The sequence below is a fragment of the Venturia canescens genome, chromosome 1 (genome assembly GCF_019457755.1).
Source record: "Venturia canescens isolate UGA chromosome 1, ASM1945775v1, whole genome shotgun sequence".
In the NCBI taxonomy this organism is placed as follows: Eukaryota; Metazoa; Arthropoda; class Insecta; order Hymenoptera; family Ichneumonidae; genus Venturia; species Venturia canescens.
The window spans coordinates 21786937-21811796 of NC_057421.1; the positions used below are offsets into that span (position 1 = coordinate 21786937).

General features: G+C 38.7%; 2 protein-coding genes across 6 annotated transcripts in view; one reads left to right on the forward strand and one right to left on the reverse strand.

Moving 5' to 3' along the window:
• Positions 1-24860, forward strand: part of LOC122417289 (atrial natriuretic peptide receptor 1-like) — a 116203-nt gene that overhangs the window by 31604 nt on the left and 59739 nt on the right. For 3 of the 5 annotated variants that reach the window (XM_043430684.1, XM_043430692.1, XM_043430702.1), the window contains 6 exons: positions 2909-3304; positions 8974-9088; positions 9993-10327; positions 14523-14614; positions 21707-21845; positions 21995-22076. In XM_043430684.1, the coding sequence (XP_043286619.1) occupies positions 2909-3304; positions 8974-9088; positions 9993-10327; positions 14523-14614; positions 21707-21845; positions 21995-22076 (1159 nt within the window). The remainder of the gene's footprint in view (positions 1-2908; positions 3305-8973; positions 9089-9992; positions 10328-14522; positions 14615-21706; positions 21846-21994; positions 22077-24860) is intronic. The other 2 variants (XM_043430712.1, XM_043430721.1) reach the window with 2 other exon arrangements.
• LOC122417307 (uncharacterized) lies at positions 15402-21700 on the reverse strand. The gene is made up of 7 exons (XM_043430734.1): positions 20906-21700; positions 20156-20492; positions 19630-19838; positions 19305-19510; positions 18964-19120; positions 18737-18864; positions 15402-18656 (listed from the first exon to the last, which is right to left on the reverse strand). The coding sequence occupies exons 1-7, from the start codon at positions 21012-21014 to the stop codon at positions 18306-18308; spliced, it is 1497 nt and encodes a 498-aa protein (XP_043286669.1). The 5' UTR covers positions 21015-21700; the 3' UTR covers positions 15402-18305.

Here is a 24860-nt window from a genome sequence, read left to right on the forward strand (position 1 = left end):
AATGTCTTCATCTTATTTCTGACGACACTGGAAAGCTTTCTCTTATCGAGTGCTCCCACTCAGGGGATGGAAATACGTCCCCTCTCTTCTATCACCCTCTTATTCCAATTCGAGATCCTTCAGCCCGAAACACGTATCTCATGTTGTGTACATAGAGAGGCACGAGAAAGGTTACGCTCATTCTAGACACAAGCCACAAATAGAGATTTTCTACACACTTGGTAAAAGTACACGCACCTCGAGTGGTCCCATATTCTAATGGATTTACAAAAAATTTATGAGTCTCATCACGATGAAAATGTTGCTTCGTTTTTATTTCAAGAGATGTCTACGAAAACAAAATTATTGGAAGAGCTTAATGCTGCATTTTTCATTAGTTAGGGAAATAATGAACTAAACTGTTGGTCGCAGAAAAAGAGCGTATAGGGAATAAAATAAACGATTGGAGGACCGAGTTCTCGGGATGCATTTATTTCGGGTCTCATGGGCTTATCGCGATCCCTCAAAGCTGTGTCTTTCCATGCGATACTCGCGTGGAGGTTCATTGCCAAAGGGGATGAAGCGTGATACACGTTTCAATTTAAAAACGAATAAAATTCTCATCAGTCGCGTACTTGAGCTTCGAGTGCAATATTTGTACGTGCTCGAGCAGCCAATTTAGGCAATGCCAAAAGGCTTTCCACCTATGAGGCTTTCAGGTAAAAACATCACGTGATCTCACTAATCAATTCATGTGACCTTCTTCAATGACACTAAATTTGCTTGGTGGCACGAATGACTACTCGGGATTGCAGGATTACGTATTGACTTCCGAAAATAAATGGATGCATTTTGAAAAATTTTGTTCATTAGCTGCAAGTCTCTGATGAAGTGCTTTTTTCTTTGGGTCTCAAAAATTCGTACAAACGAATGAAGGATGAATCATGATTAAGTTTGCTGCCTTTTTAAATTCAGCGATTTCCCATCGGATGAGTTTTTACAAACCTGGTTAAAGTCGAAAACAATGATATTCACAATTCAGAACTATTGCCATGGCTTCTTAAGGGTTAAGAACAGTGTAAACGTTGGAATTTTAAGTGTTTTTTTGTTTATTTTATAAATTAAAATTGGTTGGATGGATTTACATAAAATACATAAAAACAGAATAAGTTTTTATCCCAGCGGCTTGATTGAAATTGCATTTTGTAGGGAAAACGTGTGTTATCAGCATGACGTAGCCGTTTCATGACAACTTTTTTTCTTTCATGAACAATTTTCTACTGAGAAATCCAAAAAAATTGTGATTTTCTTCTTCAAACGGTCGCCATCGTTTTTTTCTAAACAACATTTTGAAAATCCCCTACGTCATGCGGTAGCTAAAAGCACACATTTTAAGAATCTTTTTGGTCTTTTGTTCCGAGATGTTCCATTTTTGAGATTTGCTGTCAACGCCGATTCAAGGGGTGCCATTTTCAACGCACCATGGTACAAAAAAATCTCATGAGAACAATTGAAAAAACAAATTTTTCCAGTACTTCTAAGCTTGGAAAAGAAGTGTGCAAGATTTTTTTAAAAATCCATTCAACCATTGAAAAATAGCCAGGACAAAAATGGGGCGAGATTATTCAATATTTTCGTCCAGCTCGAGTTCAGAAACTAATGAAATTTCCAAACGTTTTGAAGAATTGAAAAATCGACTATCTTCAGCTCCGAAAGATTCAATTAGAACAATCGAAATTTTTCGCCATCAAACTTCTTCATCGGAGAGTTATTTAAAAATGACTCTTCTCGCCGTACAGCCGCAAGCGATTGAACCCTCGTTACACGGAGGCCTTGCCGCTCTCTTGTGAGACTATCTCTCATGTTGTAACACTTGTTGCTGCGATTCTTACAAACAGTCGCGAGAGGGTTCGTGAATTAATGGATAGGGACGCTTCTTTTCTCAGTGTATAAAATTCTTACCCTCTCATCGCGAACGGGACTTATTTCCGTTCACTTATTTATTGCCTATCGATTATCACAGGAGCGTACTTCTCCTGGAATTGCCTACTATTTTATGACGAATCTGAGAGATAAATTTATCGTACAAATAAAGGGGATGCAATCAGATAAAAGTCGACAAGAACCGCTTGAGGTATTCCTTTCACGAACCCGAGTGTTCTACAAATGACTGATTTTAAATAACAGTTAAGTAAAAGTGCACGCGAACAGATTGGCCAAATTTCAGGTCAATGAAGAATAGAAACTTTAAAAATCGTAAAATTTATATGCGAGGTTATAGAGATTCCATCATCGGTACATTTCTATTCAATTATTCTTGTACTAAATAATTCTAAATTCCTGATACAAACTGTCTCGCAGATAGAAAAAAGAATAGAAGTTGGAAAAATGGCAGAAGAAGAAGCGACTTCTCGGGGGTTTAGGAATCAGTGCAAATGTCGAGTGTCCCAATTTGCGCCACCGAAAAATACGATCATGCGAAAGGAATAGCTTAAGAGGCATTTATTTTCGACTAGCCTGGCCCTTTTCAAGAGTTTCTAGTCGAAATCTTCGACTCAGCCTCCCCTAAAACGAGTTTTATCAGCTAGCGAGCGATAGCGAGTAAAAAGTTGGTTCTAGTCATAAACTTGTGGGTCGAATTTGTCGAAATACTTGACTAAACGCATTGAATGAAATTAGAGCAGGAATCTAGCAGCCTAAAACGTATACCTCGTGGCCCAAGGGCTTGGAAAGCGAGAGTCGGTGGAAGCGAGAATTCAGTAGATTAGACTACCCATAAAAATTCCAAAGCGAGGGGTTACGTTGGTAACGAATACACAAGACACAGGAGAAAGGGAGCGCAGAAAAAGACGAGCAGGCTCATTTGTGCTTGATAATTTTGCAATATCGATTGGACGCTCCCATTGAATATTCTATCCCCCGTAAACAGACGCTTTTTTGGGACCCGTATGCGATTACGTGATCGCCCCAGTAGCGAGATACGCGGGTGCATGGGGAATACCGGTACTGACGGCAGGTGCTCAGGCAGACGCGTTTCGTCATAAAGGCGAGCATTATCCGACACTGACGAGAATGATGGGCTCTCATCGTCTGGTAGGCGAGGCGCTGAGGCACATATTGCAAGGATTCGGTTGGACAACCGCAGGTCTTCTTTATCACAATCACGCGATCGAGAGCAGTCGCGGAAACTCCGAATGCCACTTCACTCTCAGTGCGGTGTTTACAGCACTCAACCAGACACCGATCCACCGGAGCTTCAACCAGGAAACGACCAGCCTCCAAGACTATCGAAAGCTACTCACCTTTGTTTCTCAGTCTGCCAGGAGTAAGTCTGTCTTTCTCTCATCCCAATATTTATATTTTTCATCCTCTCTCACGCAGGATGCACTTTTGGTGGACAAGCGTTTCTCGTTTTATTCTTCAGACTCCTCGTCGCGCAGGGTCACCGAGTCATTTTCATTTTTATTGCGTTCGATATTTTGAGGACACTTCTGCTAATGCTATCCGCATGTTTTCTTTGCTTCTACTATTCGAAAGAATTAACTGTGCTCAAGTATTTGTATATAGAAGCGACGTAGAGATTGGGCGATCGTTATGTGTGCATCTTAAGTCCGTGCTCGTTATTACGCATCGAAAGTTCTGTAGTTCAACATTTCAGCACGAATTTAAGTTAGCCATAAGGCGATGAAGCTTGCCTCGGATTCCGCGGGATCTGCACCGTGCGCGAAAGCTTCGCAATTTACGGATCGAAGCTCCCCTGCTCCCGGCTCGTGGTCGCTCGAAAATCTTTCGTTGGCTGCTGCCGGGGATAACTGTGAATTAGGATCTTTTTCTCGCGCAATAGACTCGCGAAATTTTTTCAAATCCGCGTCTAATTGGAGGTCGCACTGAGTTAACCTGAATTGTCATTCGGACTCGTTCACCATAAAATGCTCACAGAAAAAAGGTGCTTTGAACGCGTCGCTCGATTCATTAAGCGAATCGGTCAATTTTCCTGCTCCGTAATGCCCCGAAAATGGCTGTATCGAAATTATATCCTCGGCAGGATCTCCCCGCCCGGAGGCGATGAAACGTACGCGGCTGTCGTTCTTCCCCGCTCGAACGCACTCGGCGTCGTCGTGGTCGTCGGTCGACACTATTTCGTGCTGGTAACGAGTTTCTCCATGCGTAACATTTAATTAAGCGACGAAGCTGTCCGCCGGGGAATATTATACGATAATCAACGTTCGCAATAAAGTTTATCGCACGACTTTTATGTTTTTTCGTAGTCAGAATTCGAGGCTCGTCGTGAAACTTTAGCGGCTCGACCTGCTTTTCTTCTCCGATCTCTTTCGAAGGGGTTTAGACCACTTTTCCGTTGAATAATTTCATTAGCCAGCTGGGATATGCGGGAGCTTACTCTTCCTTTTTCATTGTCGCCCGGACAGAAACGCATTCGAAAAAAGCTCGCCCCTGCTGCGCTATAAATATCACTGCAATCGTCTCTCCAACGAGAACACAAAACCGCGTACGCTTTTCCGAGTATTACGCATTCGTATATGAATATGTAATTACTAGGTTATTCTGCTTTAGAAACTTCATATATGCCAGAATGCACCGAAACAATTGTGTTCCTTGTGGCCGAGGATAACAGAGATCCGTGGACCACTCTACCATTCACCACTTGAGCATAATTGCATTATTTGCTTTTACTATCGTCCGCAAGCTTTCCTGAGAGCATGCTTTAAGGGAAATACAGAAAATAGAAAATCCGGGAAACTTGAAAAAAAATGAAAGAACGAAAGTTTTTCGTTCGAAAAGCTCCTGGGATGGTTCGCTTTACGGTCCTGTACCAGCGCAGTGAATAGAAAGGCCGAATAATATTTTTCATCGGACCGCAGGATTTGTCTGTGCCTTTCTCTCTTTCTCTCTCACTCTCTATTTTTACCTTCGATCGTTCGAACCTCTTATCTCATTTTATTCTGTTTGCCGTAGATCGCGGGCTTGTAAGCGAGATCCTCGGACGAATCTGGGGTAAGTCCCTTCCGTCTGTTGAGGCCCCGCTTTCACACGAATCCGGTCAATTTCAACCATTTTTTTCTCTCGTTTGAAGAGGGTATTTTGTGTCCCTCATTGTCACTGGCTCTCCCCTCCCCGCCCCCTCTTTCTCTCTTTCAAGGCGATTCATTATTTTTTGTTAGTATTTTCATTGTTTTCTTTAGTTACTTTTGTCACTATGAAATTTATTAAATGCGTGGACCGAATTATTTTGTTATTATTTTAACTCTGTTATCATTTCATCTTGTCGTTACTTTTGGTACTCGTTACTTTGTTACTGTGACTAGACACTATTTTTGTTATGAATTTTTTAAATTTTTGTTTATTTTTTTTCCTGTTATTCTTTGAAGTAGTTTTATTTTTTTTATTTCTTTTTTTTTTTTTTAATTGTTTCTAATTTTTCTATGCAATACTAGCATTTTTCTTTATTTTCATTACTGAAAATTTTCTTTTGTGATCTATTTGAATGATTTATTTTTATTTTTTTGTATTATCTATTTTTATTTACCATTGTTATTGCCTCAGAGACGTACTCTAAGGCATATTCGATCAATCAATCAATCAAGCCAGCACGAAATTGCTCCCTTGCACATATACCACCGGGCGTCCTGCTGCAATTTGAGCACATATTTTTTTATGGCATTCAAATGCATTCGTTTATCGAAATCCATGTCAATTGCAATTTATGTATTCGGTATAATATCGTTGGAAACATCGAACGAGATCATTTCCTAAATCTACACTACACCACATTTAGAACGTGGTATATTATACGAAAAATCGTTAACACGCGCTGTCGATTGAATGCTATAAATAAAGATCATGAGCAGTTGTTTTGATGGAGGCATGAAAAATCGACTTGAACAAGTTCACGTTTCACAACGTTCGACTGTATCCACTCTTCCGAAACGATTGTACTTTTTTTTCCTTTAGCACGATCTTACGTACGTCCCGAAGGTGCACGTTGCATTATTTTCGGCGTGTATGCATGCACACAATTTGTTCACTATTTCAATAAACGTGGATAATTTTGATTTTGGAAGAGTATTAATAGTGTCAACACTTGAATATGAATAATCATTCAATTTGTGCGTTTGAATATACTCGTAAACTAAAATAAAAAGGAAAATGTTGGAAAAAATATTCTCTGATATTTGAAAGATTATAAATTCCATGAGAAAAGACTGAAACGGGAGCCAAATAACGTCTTCAAGTTTCGAGGTTCGATATCCTTTCATGGAATTATGACATCCATTTCGATAGTATTTTATCATCCAATTGAAATGCGGCATCGAAATTTAGTAAAATGAAGTGTTAAGTACGAAGACGTACAATATATTTGCGATTGAGTGAACACGAAGTGACCGTAGAAACGACTTGAACGAAGATAAAATCAATTGGTCTCTTTGAATACTGAAATTTTCGAGGATTGTGTTGTGTGCTGTTCCAAACTCAATTGCAAATGGTTTCTTTTGTACTCGTATTGAAGGAGAATTTTTCATTGGTACGAGACTCTCGTAAAGACGAGATATTTCTTTACGATTCGTGTGCTATATAAATGTTTACGCTTTGGCAGGGTTTCACGACTCGTATAATGATGAATGCACGCAGCAGCTCGAAGATGCCTCGGAACCGTTTTCTTGTGTACGAGCACGAGAAAATCTGTGACAATTTCCTCTCTCTCTCTCTCTCTCTCTTTCTCTGTCTTGTTTCCCCTTGTTTCCTTATTTGATATTCTTTATGTAATATCAACTGAGCAGTTGACATTTTTTATAGAAAAAGAACCCTCCGAGTTGACTTTTTGCTGAAGATTAGCGTCCTGAGGAAACATCATGGGATTTTTCATAAAGCCTCTGTTCTTTGACGAGCTAACTGAATGAATATTCGGTTGAATGGCACTAGTCTCTGTGCAAAATGGTCAAACGTTTATTGAAATTATGAAAAAGCTTGAATCAGTCGATCGAGCCATCCTGAGGCCTGGCCCAGTCGGTGTTTGATGCACCACCCTTTCCAAGCAGCGATTCAACAGCACACGCTGCCTCGACATCCGATAATTTTTCAAACTTTAAATGCAAACAAATTGAGGATAAAACGAGGGTGATGATTCAATGGTTGCCATACCGCCCGCGCGTGGCAGCCACACATTCAACGAATGTATACATTGCTCGTAATGCGGACAGCTCCCGCGGCGATACAAGCGTATATATCTTCTGGGAAAAACGTAATAATGGAAGATTTATATCCGTTGTGCGGCAGCGTGTGCGAGAGGCTCGTCCAAAGGGCTTGGGAGTCGAGGCGCTAGCTGTTCTCATATCTCCTCAGGATGATACGTGAACGGAACAACGCTGTCGTCGTCTCCTCTCTTCCCTTTTGTCGGCGTTAACGTTTTTCTTTTCTCGATTCCGTCCGATGTGAAGGATGGTCCTTCAAAATCGAGAACAATACCGGAGGAATACTTGCCGAGCGGAATAAACGGAAATGAGTCAGTGCCCCTTCGGGATATAGAAAATTAGAGAGAAAATTATGAAAGAGAATGACAACGAGGACGGGCAAGAAAGTTAAAAGAAACATTAATAGAAAGAAAAACAGAGAGAGCGCTGAAAAAGTAGAGAAGAAGGAATCGTGGAGCGGACAGAATTCTCGGTAAAAGGAAAGTGGCGAACGGAAAAAGAAATGCCGGCGTCGAGATATCGCTTACACGTTTTTACGACTATCATCTCCCTATCTTTCGATATTCAGACGCTGTTCGTACCTCGCCTACTCCACTTACGTCCTCTAATACTCTCCTACACCGTTCAAGCGTTTTCGCCCCGACGCATTTAAGGACGCGCGCCCCGTACTCTTTTTACAGGTCCTTTTATGTACCGGAGAAACCGTGGCTCATGAATCCACGTTATGAGTACCATTTGGGACACGAGGACGAAAAATACTCTGTCGAGTGCTCCATCGGCTGGTGAAGATGGGTGTGAAGACATTCGACTCACGTGCATACTTATCGGGGAGGATTTCGAAAAAATGTCCTTTTTCATCCATTTTTCATGTGAACTCGAACATCGTTTATTTTTTTTAACAATGGAGTGGATGTTGGATCCTTCTTTCTTGTTATTGTGTCGTATCGATTCACTGCTGGGAAATCATTAAACTTTTAACGAAAGTGTTTGAGCTTTCCATCGTATATGGATTTACTCAGTCGGAAGAAGTCCTTTGCCGGGGAGCGAGAGGAAAGTGGAAATATCTCGAAACCCTCCGGATCTCGCAATCAAACCTCAATTCTGACTTTCCGGTCGGCTTCAAGACCAACTTCTAGGAAATTGCTAATTATGTGGCAACGAACAAGGAAATAAAATTCCTTTCACATATTTGCCTGCCTCGGCTGCATTACGCATGGCGGATTTTTCACTTCCGCGTTTGTACTCCTCCCACACTTTCATTCGCACCGGAAAGCACTTCGTTTCCCGAGGGTATCGTTTGCTCGTTTCATCGTTCCTAAATTCTTGATGAGTTTCATCATTTTACATCGCACGTTCTGACTTGCTCACGCGTTCTCTACATTCCTGGTATATCCTCGATTCCAATTATTTTATTACTGCTCGGAATGAGGTTTGAGACAGACGGAAACGAAAATTCAATTGTGAAGAAGAGGAGAGCAAATCGACGAGGGAAAATGCTCGATTTACCTTATAATCGTATTTTCTGATCACTCGAAAAATTATTTTTGTTTACATTTTTCGGAAACCTTCCGCTCAGAGAATGTCTCCCACTGCTTAAAGTATGGATTATAAAATTGTATGGAAAGGCTTCGAACTTTGGGAAAAATCGGGATCAAGTTGCGGCTAATTACGTTTAAGGATGAAAATTTGAAGAGAAAAGAAGGAAAAATATTATGCACTTTTTTCTGACAGGAATCGATTATTTCCATACGCTTTCATGTATTTTTTCCCTTTTTCAATGTTCCAGTCGTTGTCATGTGTGCCAATGCTACGACGATAAGAGAAATATTGTTGGCAGCTGAAGAGCTTGGGATGGTTGACTCCGGAGAGTACGTTTTCTTCTCCATTGAGCTCTCGTCCAGGTAAATCTCTTTAATTACCGTTACATCATTTATTTGGCTAGTTTGTTATCGACAAGATTTACAAATTTTTCTACGTCGCGTTGAAAGCCCAAAAACCCGTTGGTTCCTTAATAAATAATAAACAAAAAAAATAGTGTCTCGTCAGAAATCAAACGGATTTGAAGAAATTGTCGATTACGAGAAATCATTTTGATGTACGATTTTTGGCAGTTTGGAAAATAAAAAAAGAAACTCGAGCCCACTGCATTGTTCAATAACTTGAAAAGCTTGAAGGATTGCTGTACTACCACGACGATTGTGATCATTGTGATTCATCAGATTCCACGATTTAAAAGCATTGAAATAGAAAACATTCGAATTGGAACATCACTTTCGTGTCGGTGATGAAACAAAATTCCTCAAAACACGATCAGAAGCGAAGGGAAGGGAAAAATAAAACAGAAGAAAGACGTGCTGATTGGTGTTGGAACATTTAGCGATATTACGTGTCCTGGGTGAGATCTTTGCTCTCTGTTAACGAAGGACTATTGATTCTGTCTCGAGTACGTCATTCCACGAATGTGCGAATCGTTTATATTTATGTATGGGGATTGGAGTGGGTGCTAATCGAATGAACAAAAGAAAGCATACCTTGAATAATTCATCTCGATATCAGGGGTGATGGAGACACGTTGCTCGAATGTTTTATAGATTTTCCACGAGGAAATCACATTACGAAGCGTAGATTTCGAAATTAGTAGAAAAAAATCATAGACTCAAAAGTTTCAGGCCCAACGGAAGTAGAAAGAAATTTTTTCATCACACGCAAAAAATGTGAGAAAAAAATAATTGGTTTTATAAAATATTCAATTGAATATTTTCTCCTGATGAGAGATTAATGAACGTATGTTTTTCAATGTTTCAGCGACAACAATTCGAAAGAACCGTGGCACGTTGAGACTGATACCGACGACAGAAATGAGAAAGCCCGAAAAGCTTATCAGTCGCTGCTGACCGTAACCGCACGCACGCCGGACAATCAGGAGTACTTGAATTTTTCACGAGAGGTTAAATCCCTCGCGGAGAGCAAATACAATTTCACATTTGGCAATAGCTCCGTCTCGACATTTGTGACCGCATTTTACGATGCGGTGTTACTTTACGCCCTCGCACTCAAGGAAAGTTTGCCCGAAAGACCCGGAGATATTAATTTGGATGGTGGTAACCTGACCAGGAGGATGTGGGGTAAAAGCTTTAAAGGTCAGATGAAAATACTTATGGACTCCTTTATTTTCGTTGTTCGTTACGAATCTATCTATTTTTACTTTACCTTAAACAAGGCGATCCAGGAAGTATGACGATTCATTTGGGCTCGGAAGAGCTTGGATAGAAAAAGCTCAAAGCCATTCTGATTGAATTGGAATATCAAGACTTCTCACTTTTGTTGATTCTCTCGATCGTGGTTAATAATTTCTTTGCAAAATTAGTGATAAATGGAAAGTCTGAGACCGAAAGTGGTTTTTTTATTTTTTCATCATATTTCTAAAGTCCAATTTATTAGAATTTGGTTTGTCGACGACTGATCTTGGATTCAGGGGAAGAAAAACCAGCGATCACGGTACTTCCGGTCCTCCGTTTCCACGACGACGTGCTTCGATGGCTCAAAATGCTCGACGTTGCAAATTTATTGGGAATAAATCTGACGATCAATCTTGCCAAAGTTTTGGCAATGAGGCCTGAAATATTCGTATGAGAATTTCTAGTCAGTATCTTGGATTTTACCTCATGAACGTTCTTCCTTAAGATTCATTAAGGGCTTTGTACAGTGTTGTAAACGTTGGAATTTTAGGTGGTTTTTGTTTCTTTTATAAATAAAAATTGGTTGAATGGACTTACATGAAACCTTGTGCACATCTTTTAGATACTCAGAAGTACTCAACATTCTTTTTAACATTTTTTTAATGCTATATTTTTGTACAATGGTGCGTTAAAAATGGCACTCGTTGAATCGGCGTTGAAGCAAAACGGAAAGAGTTTTTATCCCAAGGACTTGATTGAAATTGCATTTTGTAGGGAAAACGTGTGTTATCAGCATGACGTAGCCGTTTTTTGACACCTTTTTTTCTTTTATGAACAATTTTCTACTGAGAAATTCACAAAAATTGTGATTTTTTTCTTCAAACGGTCGCTATTTTTTTCTAAACAATATTTTAAAAATCCCGTACGTCGTGTGATAGCTAATAGCACATATTTTAAGAATCTTTGTACAAAAAAATGTCATGAAAAAAATGGAAAAAAATGTTGTTTCCAGTACTTCTGAGTGTGGAAAATATGTGTACAAGGTTTCATTTAAATCTATCGAACCAATTTTTATTTATAAAATAAAGAAAAACCACCCGAAATTCCAGCGTTTCCATTGCTCACAGCCCTTAAATTCATTCCAAAGGAGCAATGAGGGTATTTTTCCTTTCAGTGACGCCAGAGAAACGACCGGGAAATCAAAACATTTTCATCGTTCGATGCTCAGCCATTTATATTCCGAGCTTCATTTCGCGTAATCAAAATACCCCCACTTATTATTCCATTGAACCAATATTTTCGTAGCAGCATTACGAGCAACGTTAGAAAATCCACTGATAGAGATTTGGTGCAGCAACTAACTCGATATAGTATCTGGCGCTCAGTGAAAATTAGCGTAAACGTTTGTTTCACTGACAGTCTGAATTTGTAATGCTATTTATTCATCGAACCATGAAGCACATTGCTTCATGAACAATTAATTGCGATCTCGGGTAGAACGCGATATGCATGCATTTTAGCCATTTCGAGAGGGACAGCGAGGAAGCCAGAGGCGGAAGGGAAAGTGGAGAGAAACAAAGAGAGAGAGAGAGAGAGAGAGAGAGAGAGAGAGAGAGAGAGAGGATTTGATTTATACCACTGCTCTCTCGATCTCTCGCGTATCGATGCGACAGCTATGTCAGGCTTGCTCTGCCCGCCCACATTCCTATGTTCTACTGTTTCTCTCATCATTTGGCTTCGATCCTGCGGTTAGCTTGCTATATATGCGCAACCAAATGTATTTCTACTATACCTGTGCTCTTCGCATCGACTGCATCTCATCACAAAAATTACCCTAACAGCGTTAAATGTACGCGGAGGCCGAAACTGCCTTCGATAATGTAAACTCATTTAATCCGGAATTTCTTGCGAGAGATTTTCGATTCTGACACGCTGATCAACGATGTTAAATGTTGATATTGGAGGAGAGTGCGTTTTGACACAATGACAACGAGCCTCGATACTTGACATCCGCTTCGATCGTTTCGTAGTTTAAAAACACTGTTTTATCGATTACAGTGGCGTGTGTATAGTTTATGAAATTGGGATATTGTGGTCCGATGACATTGCTGAGGAACGCTGCCAAATTATGTTCTGAACTCTGATGCATTTTTTTTTCGATCTCGTGAGCTGGTTACGAAAATTTTGGATTTTGGGCACGAGCGTTTCTTCATTTCTCGTCTGCTTCTAAACGAATTGGTACAATTTGATTTTCCTACCGAGCTGCGAGATCGTGTGGTTAACTAAAAAACTCATTCTTTTGGGTCCTGCGTTTTTCTCGTCAGTTTTCTGGGAGCAGATCGTTCGAAGACACAAAAAAGCTTGAAATACGGGAATGAATTTGATTATCCCGTTTCTCTTTATCTTCGAAATTACTGCTCGAGATCTCTCAGCTTTTCTCCTTTTTTCCGATTGCTAATTGGAACGATGAATTCATTTTTATTTTCAACCGTTTCGCGGAAGAAATAATTTCCTTTTAATTGTTGAGCACGCGATCATTTTTATTTTGTTCGGCACTGTGGAATTGACGAACTCAATTGGCAGTTTGGACACGAGCTACGGCGGACAGTTTAATCAGATGGATTCATCGTTAGCGAAGCCTCTACCGTGCGACTGCGAACCAACGAGCCGGAGAAAATATTCACTGAAAATTGTACACGTGGATTTAAACGTGATGGAAGCTGCAAGCGGTTGTGACGCTCTGCTAAATCGAACGTTAATGTTCCCGTTGGCAAGTTTCCGATTCGAGAGCATTTGTGAAGTCTTCGACAAATGAAAGCGTAGAAAAAAACGGTGAAGAATAAATAAATGAGTGGAAGCGGGAAAGGACGAGGGAAATAACAAAGCGATAAAGGTTACGAGTCTCCAGTAACGAAAACACGGGCGCACGTTACAGTAACAAGAAAACACAAATCTTTATAGCTCCTTTTTTATTGCCTCTCGTTACGTTCTAAGATTGATCATTGCCTTGTTGAAATCGAACGATTTCGCTTTCCTCGCTTTTTCGCTCGATCTGCTTTACCTTTTTTTATTATACTCTGGTTCCTTCCGTCATTTGATCGTGTCCTGCAAGTGAAAAAAGACTTCTACAGGCGTACTGGCCCGGTGATAAGCTCCGCGTATTGTGGCTCACACGAAAATTCCATTGGAGTTGAGAATTTGAAATGTCGAGTTTTGTATGCTGCTTGAATCGTTAGGAGGAAAATTGGTTGCAGAAAAACAGTGGAATGGCTGCTGAGAAGTATCTGACAATCATGTAAATATATACAGATTGACATTTATTTTCAGTGATAAAGGTCGAATTTACAGGAAAGAAGAATGCAAACTTTTTGAAAGTCATGAATACGTGCAGCCACCACTTTCTTTTAAATGCACTCCTGTCTCTCAGTCAGAAATTAGGATTTTTAGTTGTTTTCGTTAACCCTTTGAGACAGTTTCATCTCCTGCGTTCCTTAACGAGCTGCCAATGAGTTGTTTTGTAATTCCTTTCCTCCGTGTCCTCTAACGCAGCACATTTCACAAATGCATGGTAAGTCCCCCCTTAAAGGAAACTCACCTTGTTCTGGCTTTGACAACTCGCCTTTGAGACACATATTTTCTATATTCATAGAAAACCTCTCAGAGAAATGGGTCGCTGTGAAAATGACTAATTACTAATGGTTTTCTGTTTTTTCCCCTTTAACAAAGTCACATTCTATGCCAATTTTTTCCTGTGTAGTCTCACCGTTTCCACTCGCGATCGTAAAACACCAATTTTCTGGAATTCTTGGATTGTTTCGTTACGATAGCGAGGCTTTATTTTCATAATTTTTCGTTATTTTCATCATTTTCGAGTGATCGATTTTATCGAATGTTTGGGAGCATGCTCCTGTCATAATCTCGAGTTACCACGAGTGCGAGAGAAACAACAAAATCTGAGCAGTGAACATGGTTAATAAAAAGCTCGTCGAAAAACATTAAGCTTTGAAAATTTGAAGTTTCCGGCTGACCGATTCACACCCTTAAAGTGAATTGACGTGAAGCAGGGTTGTTGACGCATTTAGTGTACCAAAGTAAAAGTGAGCGAAATGCTCATCCGTTAATTCGAATGTATGAAAGTTTTTACTAATTTTTTCAGGAATAACTGGAGACGTAAACATTGACGAAAACGGGGATAGGATAGCCGACTATTCGCTGTTGGACATGGATCCGGAAACGTCGAAATTCGAGGTACACGTGAATTCGTTGTTCTTCAATTTTCTTTATTCCCATGCACCACTTTATTGTGAAAAAAGTAAAATTTTCGTTGAAAGGAAAATAATGTAAGGAATGGATTTTTTTTTTAATTCTAACAAACAGCCGGAGTAGTATTGACACACGGAAAAAAATAAATTGTTCAAAATACCGGAATCCAGGTTGCTTTTACCAAACTGATTGGTGCGTATATGGATAGAGAGCCTGTGCGGTATTCCTTACTAGATTGGCCTTGTCAATTCAGTAAAGAAAAATCAGTTGGCCGAAGCGTTAGAATTATTAAAATATGTGGTATTTTTTCGCAATTATGTAGTGAAGTTACCAGTCAAGATTGTAACTATAATTATTGCTGTAAACAATAAATTTACTAGCCCATGTGTTGAAATTTAGTCGTCAAGCTCTCAGTCGCGGAGCCGGTCTAGGCGATTCGATTTACCAGACTGTTTGGTCGTTCATTCTAGTCAGTTTGGTAACTGTTACGGCAAGCAATACCAATTACAGCAAATATACCAATGCTGATGAGTAAAATGAATCACCGAATTCTGGTTTGCAGTATCTGACTCAAGTATAAGAATTACTAAACTATAAAGTATATTTTATTACTAGTTTTACTAGTCAGTAAAGTAACTGCTACCACAAGTTATCTGACACTCCATTCATATATATATGGCCACTAGAAAATCTGGAAAAATCTGCTGCAATCGCTGTAAATATATTAATCGTAAAAAGAGAGATAGGGACAAAGGAAATATTAAATCCATCATTTTAAATTTTACAATTTTATTGCAAGTATTTCACATCGTATACACACATTTCAAATAATTTTTTACATCTATCGAACCACAACATAGATATAACATATCGCAAAATATTTACAAAGCATACCTTACAGTTACATACATTTTAGAGAGCTTAATGAGCAACAGACAACAGAGGCGTGAGCATGGTAGTGCGTTAAAAGAAATTAGGTTTTTAAGTAAATCCATATTTGTGGAATTCACTATTTCGAAGCCCCAAAAATGATAATTAAATTGACAAGATGGTAAGGGATTGAACAAAAAATAAGGAACGTCGCCAGCCAAAAAAATATCTGTCACTCTACCGAAAACTGGATACATTGTCTCTTTATTTATTATTAATATCGAATCTTTGGAATATTTTGTTCCGTAAATGTCTATCCAAGAAACAAGTTTTATTGAAGTTTGAGGTCCGATATGTTTGAAATATGTATTGTAAGTAATTGTATCAATTTCTCGCGAAGGACCGGAGTTTCTTATTTTAGATAAATTACAATTGCGCACAAAATTACAACTTTGCAGTTGATATTTCATCGCTAATGTATGAATTATATTAATACGACTACAAGAGACATTTGCAGTTAGCTTTGACAGACGATGCCTACTTTCATATCTCAATGTTGAGTAATAAATTGGAGGCCCTACTGCTCGTATTACTCGTGGATAATGCGTAGCAAAATGAAATTTTGGTCCAAGTTTTTTTCCAGGAAAAAGCTCGAGGTAGACCTCATGGTGTTTTTGAATTAAATACGCTAACATATCTATCTGTACAGATGTTAAATGAGGGGCTGTTATTAAATCGATTATTTGTCGCAATAATACATATAGATGCCAAAATTGGTTATTGCCCGGAACGAAATCACCCACCATAAAACCAAAATATCTCACGAAACAAAAAGTTTCTGATGCAGACATTCTTAAGCGAACTTCTTTCGCTTTTTGCAAATAAATGGGAGGTGGTTTATTCGGCAGCTCTAACCGTCCGTAATCAAAAACTTGTATCCTGAAATTTAGAGTGTCAAGAGTAAAGAATTTCAATTGAAATATGAAAGTATTGATTAATGCTGTCATTACGTAGTTGCAAATACCCTCTCCGAAATCGTGCGCTATATCGATCGATATGTTTTCACATATATTAAAATCTGAGAGACTATTCCATATGCAGCATTCTTTTATTCCAGTTTTTTTTAAATCATTAAGTTTCAAATCATTGTCGTAATCATTTTTAGTTCTTAGTAAGCTGGGATCTTCAACAGACAAGGTTTGACACATTTCTTTTGGCGCTTTGCAAAATCTGCAATAAAATTTGCTAGAAAAACTTTCGGTCAGACCCAACATGTTATGGAAACCCAGATTGTCTCCTATCAGTATACCAAGACTGAAATATAGAGTTTCTTCGCCGGAGTCTGTCACAATATTAATTCCCTCATCTCTCAATATATGTAATTCATCGAGCAATGGCTTAAAAACAGCTTCATTGCCGTGATCTTTTCGATCTTGTGAGAAAAACAGTAACACCAGAAATATGGATTCTAAAGTGGACGCATATTTTGGTGGCATACAAGCTATGGATGCATAAACAGCCCCCAATTTATTAACTCCAGAATGTGAACCGAGTGGATTTCCTGTTTCATATTCATCAAAGTAGATATAGAGAGGTAAAACCGTTTTATTACCAAAGTGTCGTGTTTTCTCTTGCCATAGATTGCCTTGGACGAAGTTACTGTATTTGGAATTATCATTTTTTAATTCTTGCAAGTATTCTTTTATTTCGAAAAGCAACTTCGGTATCTCTAAAACCGATTTTAATTGAGCTCGAAGTGAAATTACTTTGCCCGTGACAATCACTGGTTTTACTATCTCTTTTCCACAAGTTTTTTTCTCTAACACAACTTCCGATATTGTGTACGTTCCGGGTGCAATATATTTATATTTATTGGTGAGCACTTTTAACCGCCTGTGCTCAGAATTCAAATTTCGAAATGGATTTTCCATTGAGTCTAAAGTATCATCAATTTGCTCTAATATTTCATTTTTTTTAGAGTCTTCCGGAAGTTTTAAATTCGCGTGTACTTTGTCTTTTATGAATGGTATAATGCCATTTTCGAACAAAGAAGAAACACTATCGGTCACGAGCTGGACAATTTTTCTAGGTACATGCGGCTCATTGTATAGACTTAAAATTAAGGACTCAGCTTCTAGCTTCAAAGTCTCAGATACGTCACTTCGTTTCGGATTAATACAATCATTTTCTTTCAATTCTTCATCGTTTTGAGACGATTTGAGACGAGACGGAGATGAGTTACTACACACTTCTGGATTGATCACAGTCATATTTTCATGAGCACCTACATTATCGTTATGAACTAAGTTCAAGTGCTTTCGATAAGAATTTAATGAACTGTATTTACGGCCACATTCATTATTTTTGCACTCATAATAATCATTTTGCTTGAGGAAGTGATCTGTTTTGAGATGCAAAATTAGATGATTCGACGTTTCAAATTGTAAGCTACATTTAAAACACTGCATGTTTACGTCACGAAATTAAATTTGATCAATCTATCTTTTTATACCGTATTGGTTACTGTTATTTTATTCACCGTTTTGTTACAAAAATTCAACAAAATTACTTTCTACACTCAGTCTTTTTGGTACTTTTGTTTTTGTTATTTTTATCATTCTATTTTATAATACTTCTTTGTTAAAACTAAATTAAACAAATCAAGTACAAGCGTACATGAGAAATAAATTCGTATTGCATGTAACAGGTCTTTAGTATAGAAAATCTCTTTGGAAATACTACAAATCGTTCGATTAAAAGAAACGGAAATCGTATAAAGCTATTATATTTCCTTTTTCCCTTCTTTCTACGTTTCTTTGTGAGTTGCAAAGTAAGCATTGAGTGCGCAAATCAATTTGTTAACACATGCGTATTTCTTTAAGTTGCGGCTCAGTTCGTAAACGTACATTTCGATAAAAAGCCAGCAATGAATCGTCTCTTCTTGATATTTTGCATCCAATGCAAAGAATGATTTAAAACACGAGTCGATGGCTTTTAATGGAGAACACACATCGTATTCGACGTTATTTATGATCACGCGTGAACTCACCAAATTTCCAATGGGGCCAATAAATGCTGGGAATGGTTGGCCAGTTGTTTTCGTTGATATCAAATTCTGAGCTCGAGCTTGAAGTTTGGGCTGAAGATCATCCAACGTCTGAAATTTTACAAATGTTTAATTTTATTTTACTTTTATTAACTATTTATTGCATATTTAGTAATTTATTATATATTTACCTCGGCATGAACGATGAAAAGTTCCGAAATCTCTACTCGAGAAGGCTTTCGGTTTACTGTCTTTTTTTTCGTTCTTATTGATCCCAGTAAAAGTGGGAGAAGTAAGAAGGCTAGTACTTCGATCTTTCCTATAATTAAATATGTACATAAACCATATATCCCGTTTATCATATAACATATGTAAAATATTCCCCCGTATTATATTCTCAGCTTATATTTGAGCGAACCTTCTGTTATAAGCGTGTGATGAGTCTGCAGAGCATTGAGCACCTCCGGGCTTGAAGAATTTTGAGCAACGTAGAGAAGGCCCTCGGCAATACGTGCCCATTTGATGAAAAGCTTGTTCTTAGAGTCAGGGTACTTATCATCAAAGTCCATATCAAGCTGAAAGAAAAAAAAACAAAAAAATAAGAAATTTATACGAATTTCTTCTTATAGTTGCGAACAAGTGCACAATTCATCTCTGGGCACATTAAAAACTTTTCTTTTTTTTTAGCTATTTTATATTGTACTAAATTTGAGTGTACTTATAAATTGAATACAATATGAAATATGCAAAAATACTTGCCAATATATATCCATCGGAGCGCTTGAGAACTTTGAATTTGTCCAAATATTCTGAAACAGTAATACAGCTCTCGATTGCATTCAATCTATAAGTCCGTGTTAGTGTCCACTTGTAGATTACTTCTTCGCGTGGCTCATCATTATTTTCTAGCCACCTGATGTTTTCAATTTCGGAAACTGTCGGGTTGATTTTTACTCCCAGTTTTGCTATTCGCATTAAATTATTCGCTATTATTCGTCAAAATTCATAATCAAAAATAAAAAATATCACAGTAGAGCTTGGAATGGGGAATTAGAATGAAAGAAATTAATAAAATAGAATTTACATGAAGAATCTGGTTTCTTCTGTCGTTTTAAAACACCAATCGTACGATACGTTTTTCGTTTGTTATTGTATTTTTGATATAGAACTCCACCGGCACATTGGCGACCATTACTGGTTCCGCTGTATGGCCTATACCATAAATCGACATTTGTCGTCGGTACTAAAAGTACGAGATCGTGGGCCCAGTCCAAAAATTTTCCTCTCTCAATTCTGCGAAACCAATTTTTAAAAAAGTATAGTTTACATAAAATTATAGCAGATACGGATAATATAAATAATGGCACCATAATTAGAGGTGTCGAGTGGAAATCAGTAACAGAAAGCTATAGCGCAAGGCATGAAAGGCGGAGAAAAAGTGAAAAGCAAAAAAAGAACAGAAATGAAAGGAGTTAAGAGAAAGAGAGGAGTGAAGAAGGGTTGAGTGTTTTGTAGAAAAGAGAAGAGGAAATGTGATAAGTGAGATTACTGTTTATTGCATATTTTTTCTTGAAAACTTAACTCACTAATAATAATAGCAGTATAAATACCTTTTGTCGGGATTATTTCGCAATTCACTATCTATCAAAATAGATGATATCAGCGATGTATTATTTTTCCCCAAATTCGTCAAGGCATGCAGATATTCTTGTCCTCTGAGATCATTCATGAGTAATTCTTTGAGATTGGTTCGAAATTTATGTGCCACCGAATTAAGATGCCTCAAGACATCTGGTTCCGTGCTTAGCACTGTTTCCGGTGTATCACTTGTAGGACGATCAGATCGGACCGTTGGAATGTAGTTTTGATCGTAGGCTGACTGCAATGATGGATTGTTCAACAACGGCGGAGCAACGGGAGGGACATTTTCCTGAAGTAGTAGATTGCCTATTAAAAGAAAATATTTATTTGATTATAGCATTTTTTAGTTTTTTTTTCTTCGCTCCAAATTAATTTTATTTCCAATTTTTATTGGAAAATATATAATCAAATATGCTCATTAAGAGCATGGATCAGTCGACTAACCTCACCTCGAATTTTCGAAATGAAAATTCTCCGCTGTCGTTTGACTAATCAAAAAAAGGCTCTGTCAGCGAACGCGGAAAGATGGCAAAAATACGCTGACAGGGGCTTTTTTTATTGATCAAACCGTGTCGAACATATTCAATTTCGAAAATTGCAGCTATCTCTCTCGCACTCACGGTGGCGAGATAGCGACTGATCCATGCTCTTAAAACCGTAAGATATGCACACTTAACCACGAACACTCAACCGAAAAACAGATTTACAAAATCCCTTACCTTGTCCCAGTTCCATAAAAGTTTGTAAAAAATCTGGCACAACACTCTGCTCCTCAATTCCGTTGGAGTCACCAAGAACAGTGCCTCCAAAATACTGGGGCAGAGCCATGACGCCGCGATATTCTTTTATTTTTGATAAATTAGATGCACAGAGTAACAAATACTGCCAAATTCGTTGGACTCGTAAAATTTACGATGGCCATGTGCTGATTTACCAGACCGGCTAGTAACCGTAACAAAAGAAACGCTACGATATACCACGCAAACGGTGTTTCCCGGACGACGCGCGCTACGATCAAAGCTTCGTAGACCACGCGAGAGCGGCGCGCAAAATTTAACAATGTTATCGTAGTCTTACCGACGTCGAAAGAATACGATTCTAGCGCAGCGTGGTAGAACTAATGAACTGACTAGTAAAACTTGCGATTTCATCTGTCAAGTTCATAAAACTATACCGCATGTATACTGTCACAGAAAATCTGTACAATTTACCGATATGAGATTATACTGAGTAATCATAATTTTATTCTAGTTTTTACTTTTCCGCAAGTATTTGAAAATGTACACATTTATGATTGTAACCAGAATTATGATATCCCTGACCATAATTTTTTTACTAGTGTAGAGTGGTAATTTGAACAGGGGGATTTTTTTCCGTGCACAAGACTCTTTGCCCGTTGAACATTAGATCGACGAGTAGCAAATTTTGATTTCTTGGAGTAAAAAAATCGTGAAAAAAGTAATGGATAAAAAAAATTGTACGTGAGAAAAAAAATCAATCGTCTAATATCGATGTTCCAGATCGTCGCTAATTATTATGGAGCAAATAAGACGCTGGAGTACGTGCCCGGAAAGCGTATACATTGGTCCGGAGGAAGGCTCGAGCCACCGCCCGATACTCCAAAGTGCGGATTCGATGGTTCTCTCTGTCCCGATAATTGTAAGCACAGCCAATCTCTCGTGTATGATTGTTCGAAGGAAAAAAACCTGACGAACTTTTATTCCTGAAAAATTTCAATCTCGTTGCCGAGCACGGGAAAATGGTGGTTTTTCGATGTTACATTTCTATCTGTCTCCATTGATCAACAGCTTTGCCTGGTTACGCGATACTATCGATTGTCCTGAGTTCCATCGTGGTCGGACTCGTCGTTGTCTCTGTCATCATATATCGGTGAGTCTAACAATCCAATGCGCACATCGATGAACGATTATGTCTCATTAATGTACCACGTAAAGTAGAAAAAATGACAGTTCCAAAGCTTGAGTCGATAACACTGCAGAATTGTTTTCTGGAGTCAAAAATCAAAAGCAAAAGGCATGCAACGTCAACGGAAAATGAACGAAGAAAAAATTGACGTCAGAGTATTTAATTCGTCCCGTAGAAATAGGGCGAAGACCGATGACAATAAGTCGTTAGAATCAGACGTAAATAAACAAGCAATGCGTAATCGTAACGAAACATTAGAAAGACTGTGTTACGTCCCCGTAGAAGATTTTGAATTGGCAGGGGGTATATGCAACACGGTATTGACTCTTCTTTCGGGTCAAGACACTCAAGTCCTTTACCCAGGGACGAGAGCCACGTCGATTGAGTATGGGAGAGCAAGAATGATATTTCCTTTTTGCGAGTTAGGTTGATTTAGACCCCGATGGCATGCAGGTGATGAACCCTCTGGGGGGTGACGATGTGGTTTGTTGGAATAAAAGTGTACTCACAGGGTTTTTCCTTGGTGGGTTAATCGATGTTACTCTTTATTGGAAGGTACTGGTTGTTCCCTCTTATATTTGCTTTACAATGGTCCGGGTCGAAGCGTCGTCGTAGGTTTCGAGCAGTTACAAATGCTCGCTCCGAGATAGGTTACAATATTTATAATTATATTTATTGTAATTTTAATTGAAATTTCCGCTTTGGTTGAGTCTGAGATATTGAGTGAGCTTACTTTTCGAAAATTTTCTAAGTTCAACTTTGGATAAGAGCCGATGAGAAATTCTGACTAAGTCCTTTTCTTTAATTTATTCGCGGGCGTGGTAACAAAGACTAATTGGATCTTTCTTTTTATCTGTGCTTCCTTGCTGCGCTGCTTCACTGCCTTCTGGGCACTTGCCCCCCGTTTTTATAGGGTTTCCCCCATCTACTTCTTTTCTTCTGATTGGTGGCGCAAAACATGACGTGAGTTTTGCGTCTTGAGGGATGAGCTTTGGAAGTCCTGGGTCGCGCATGTGACCTATTTTCCCATAGCCAATGATTTGCAGATAATGAAAGGAAGGGGTACTCGTGGCCTTCTTGCACATGAACTGAACAACAGTTTTATGTCTTTTCTGGCGCGTGACTCTCAGTGAAGTTGTGTGAGGCTATCCGTGTTGCGCGTTTCTCAGTGAAGTTGTGTGAGTATCCGTGTTGCGCGTTTCTCAGTGAAGCTGTGTGAGTATCCGTGTTGCGCGTTTCTCAGTAAAGTTGTGTGAGTATCCGTGTTGCGCGTTTCTCAGTGAAGTTGTGTGAGTCTATCCGTGTTGCGCTGGGTGAGTCACGTTAGGCGGCCACTTTTGCCTTGCCTTGATAATTTTTATGCGCTGATATGATATTTGTTTTTTCCAAAATGGGAGACTTATTTTTCTGCGTACTACATTTTTCTTACTTTGTATCTAATAGGTTTTTCGTTAGGTCAGGGGTTACTGATCATGATGTAACACCTCCCCCCTTAAGATAGGGCATATGCGTAGCAATGCCCACACATGTCCGCATGTGTTTTTGACTCTGTTTTTGTTTTTGTAAAAATTTCTCCGTTTCTTGATTTATCTGGCTCGTTTCGTTTAGTATATAAGCACTTGGTTAAACATATGATCTCTCAGACTGTGTTTTAGTGTGATTTGGTGAATTCTTCCTTTCGGTAAGTGTTTGTGATTTCTCTCTTATACTTTCCTTATGAATATTTTATAATAAGTATATTTATGTAGGTGTGTATCATGAATAATTATTCGAATGTTAGTATCGTTTAAATTTTCGTGATTCCTTTTCTTCGAAGGCTTACTTCGTGTCTCTCCTCATTTCTACCTTGTCTCTGTACTCTTTTCCTTTCTAAACGTATTTTCCCCTTTTTAGATTACTAACAAATATGCCAAATAAACGTATCTGGACTATGGCGAATCCTGATGCCAATATTGCGTATTGTGAAGATGCGGATTTCATCTATATGGTATTATAGTTTCTTTAACCTTAAATATTATATATATATGTTATTCTTTTAATTATTTTTGCGTAACTTATCCACTATTCTGTTGTTCCAGAGAATAACTCGTGATGATTATGCTGGTCCGGTTGAAAATGTATGGGCCGTTCCTTTTATGAAGCGGCTACACGAAGTATGGAGACGACGAGCTATCTGTCGTCTGTCAGTGTTGAAGCTGTGGCGCGAAGATGCTATCAGTAAAGATTTTGATGCTTGGTCGCTTGAGCACATGCCTGGTGACCTTCTAGGGCTGCGGCGTTTATTTTCCATGAGTCCATTTCCGGGGCTGGTTGAAGATGTGTCCTGGGATCACCTATGGGCTCAACCTGGGGCCTCAGTGGTATGACGATGTGGCAAATGTAAGATAGGAAAAAAAACTTGGAAGAGAAAGAAGATAATATATTCTTTCTAATTATGTATATTGTTGCGAGTTATTAAGGCGTCGTATTAAAGCGCATATCGCAGTTTTTCCCTTGTATTTTTGTGCAAGATTCAAATTTTTTTTCTTCCTGTATTCGTTAAGAATCTCTCGCGGGATTGGTTGTGCGCTCAGTTGGTCCCTGTATGGTAAATGTGGAATCGTAAACATGTTGCGCCATTGATGATTTGCATTGTTACTCGTCGGTGTGGAATGAGTAGATTGAGCGCAATAATTTTCGTGGTTCCCCTTTTTTTTTTTTCCAGCGTAGCGCGGTGTCTTATTTGGTCGTCGCATCTCCAGATAAAGC